This window comes from Cryptococcus neoformans, chromosome 7 (genome assembly GCF_000149385.1).
Source record: "Cryptococcus neoformans var. neoformans B-3501A chromosome 7, whole genome shotgun sequence".
Classification (NCBI taxonomy): domain Eukaryota; kingdom Fungi; phylum Basidiomycota; class Tremellomycetes; order Tremellales; family Cryptococcaceae; genus Cryptococcus; species Cryptococcus deneoformans.
In genome coordinates, this window is record NC_009183.1 from 559,050 (window position 1) to 561,549 (window position 2,500).

General features: G+C 47.6%; 2 protein-coding genes across 2 annotated transcripts in view; one reads left to right on the forward strand and one right to left on the reverse strand.

Moving 5' to 3' along the window:
• Positions 1-244: 244 nt before the first annotated feature.
• On the forward strand, positions 245-1,746 carry CNBG1710 (hypothetical protein; the record flags this gene model as incomplete). Its single annotated transcript, XM_769096.1, has 12 exons — positions 245-295; positions 365-392; positions 446-492; positions 544-714; positions 761-823; positions 872-915; positions 971-1,108; positions 1,168-1,280; positions 1,335-1,431; positions 1,486-1,568; positions 1,627-1,655; positions 1,720-1,746. The coding sequence occupies 12 exons, from the start codon at positions 245-247 to the stop codon at positions 1,744-1,746; spliced, it is 891 nt and encodes a 296-aa protein (XP_774189.1).
• A 163-nt stretch (positions 1,747-1,909) lies between these two features.
• CNBG1720 (hypothetical protein) overlaps positions 1,910-2,500 on the reverse strand; it is a gene marked incomplete at both ends in the record, with an annotated part of 6,101 nt that continues 5,510 nt past the window's right edge. The window contains 4 exons of the mRNA XM_769097.1: positions 1,910-2,114; positions 2,175-2,214; positions 2,270-2,451; positions 2,498-2,500. The exon at positions 2,498-2,500 is cut by the window's right edge and continues 114 nt beyond it. Of these exons, the coding sequence (XP_774190.1) occupies positions 1,910-2,114; positions 2,175-2,214; positions 2,270-2,451; positions 2,498-2,500 (430 nt within the window). The remainder of the gene's footprint in view (positions 2,115-2,174; positions 2,215-2,269; positions 2,452-2,497) is intronic.

The window sequence follows — 2,500 nt, forward strand, 5'->3', positions numbered from 1 at the left end:
CTTGGACGAAGGCGAGGGTGAGGTCGAGATCGGTCGTCTTGGGGCCGAATGGGATGACTATTGATCGGATCACTACGTACATCGCTCGTCCCTATTAATGATGAAACGTCTCAATCCTGCCCTACGACGAGATCCCTTTGAGACACACTTTATCCAACATCACATAGTTCACCTTGCATACTCTCAACTCATACATAAACTCTCTTCCATAACTTGTCCCCTCTACCATCACCTACCCCCGATCATGGATTATTCATCTTTTATAGGATCTCAGTTGTTTTCCGTCAAGGGCAGGGTAGGTTCACTCATCCTCTCCCCGCCCTTCGTCCATCGCGGTCCTGCATGCTCATCATCAACTCCAAAGACTTGCATCGTAACTGGCGGTGGCACTGGTATGTACGCCAGGCCTTCGGATGAGGAAAGTCATTGCTGACTGCGCCATAAGGTATCGGCAAAGGAATAGCCGCTGCCCTTATCTTGAATGGCGCCAAAGTTTGTTCTGACCTTTTACGATGGACGGCACGAATACTCATTGTCTTATAGGTGTTCATCATTGGCCGTCGCCTCAATGTCATTCAGGAGACTGCGAATGAACTCACAAATGCAGCTGTTAGGGCTCAGTCTGAGGGACAATGTATTCCCGTTGAAGGCGACGTAGCAACTAAGCAAGGAGTTAGCGACATCTACGAGAAGATCGTCAATCTCACTGATCGAGTACGTTCAGCGATGTCACTTTGAATAGTTACTGATCATCAAACAGCTCGACTATCTTGTTAACAACGCAGGCTTCTCTGCAAATTGGCGCAAACAATGCCCTGACTTGGTAGGCTACGTAAATGTGTACGCTAATTGAAGATCCTGACTTTTACAGAATGACCCCATCGGTCTCGAAGAGCAGCTCTGGTCTATTGAGGAGTCAGTGATTCCTATGACCTAAGGGATTAGTCTTCTTATGGTGATTCGTCTGCAGCTCTGACTTTGCCAATATGACTGCTATCCATTGTGCCGGACCCTACTTCCTTGCCGTCAAATGTATACCTCTGTTCAAAAACTCGGACAACCCTTCTGTCTGCAACATTACATCTTTGGCTGCCCACTTCTTTAATCGGTGAGACATTCAGCTGACAACACCATGTCAACTGACAAGCGCTGACATGTACCGAACAGTGCCGTCTGCGAATACTCATATGGCCAATCCAAAGCTGCTGAAGTACATCTCACTCGCCTCATGGCCGCCGGCCTCCTCCCCTACAAAATCAGGTGTAACTCTGTGTGCCCCGGTATGTCTTTGTCTGTTCTGCCGTGGAATATGTGGACTTATTGGAGTCCATAAGGTCTTTTTCGATCTCAGCTTACCACTGGCACTACTGATCTTGATGCACCCCTCTGGCCTCCTATGCAGCGCGCTACCGAAGAAGCAATCCCCGCTCGGTGAGTCGTTAATTACAATAATAACCTTAGCTTGCTCATTTGACCTGAAAACAGGCGTGTGGGCAAGTGGGAGGAGATTGCAGGTGCCGTATTGATGCTTGCTTCCCCCGCTGGAGCTTACTTCAATGAAGCTGAGCGTGAGTCTGGAACCTTCTTTCGTTTTGCAAGCAGGCAGAAAAAAAACTGACGGTCAAGAAGTTATAATCGACGGTGGATGGCGCTTGGTGAGCCTTCATCAGGATTTTCATGTGCCTCGCAGGTCGAGAGCTGACAACACTCCTTCTCAAGTGTGCATCTGCCAAAGATGTCAAATAGCAAGTTGCTACAAATGGCCATCTCAAATGGCATGATGCCAAGCAAAGTTTGCATAAGTGTAAATCAACATGGTCGTACGACTTTTTGTTGCTTGTGAATGTTGGCTTGATGAATATTTTACATAATGATATGGTGAGACAGCTAAGTGGATACATGGGTACAATCACACATCCATCTTTGACCGTTGCGATTGCCACCACTTGCCAAGGGCGTTTGCAGCATCTACTACTGGCCCCTCACCGTTGAACACTCGCGCGTTCTCCAACATGAGCTCTACATCCTCGTCTACCTGCTTGGCGGTCTGATATTGGCCTTTCTCCAGTTTTAACTTGATAAGCCCAAGATCTCGAGCGTCTTCTGGAGGGATGCTACAGGAAAACAATTAAGAATCGATTGATTGTATGCCGGATAGCAGATAATGAGCTCACATGTCAAAATACTGAGGGATGCCAAGAGCAACGGGGTCGACTAGAAAAGTAACGTTCAGCTTTCACTTCCAAACCCGAGAAGAGGGAAGACACACCCGCGAGACGGAACCACTCGCTCAAAGGATTTTTTAATGCCTGATTCAGCATTGACACCATTGACTTTTTCTCATCTCCAGTCATCTTCGAAGAGACTGTCTTAGGCCAGTCTCTCCAATATACCTCTTCAACCTTGTCCGCTAACGCCGTAATCTCTCCAGGCGGGTTGAATTGCCGGCAGCTTGCAAGTCATCAGTTTAATAGCGAAAGAGATTCAAGTAACTCACTTT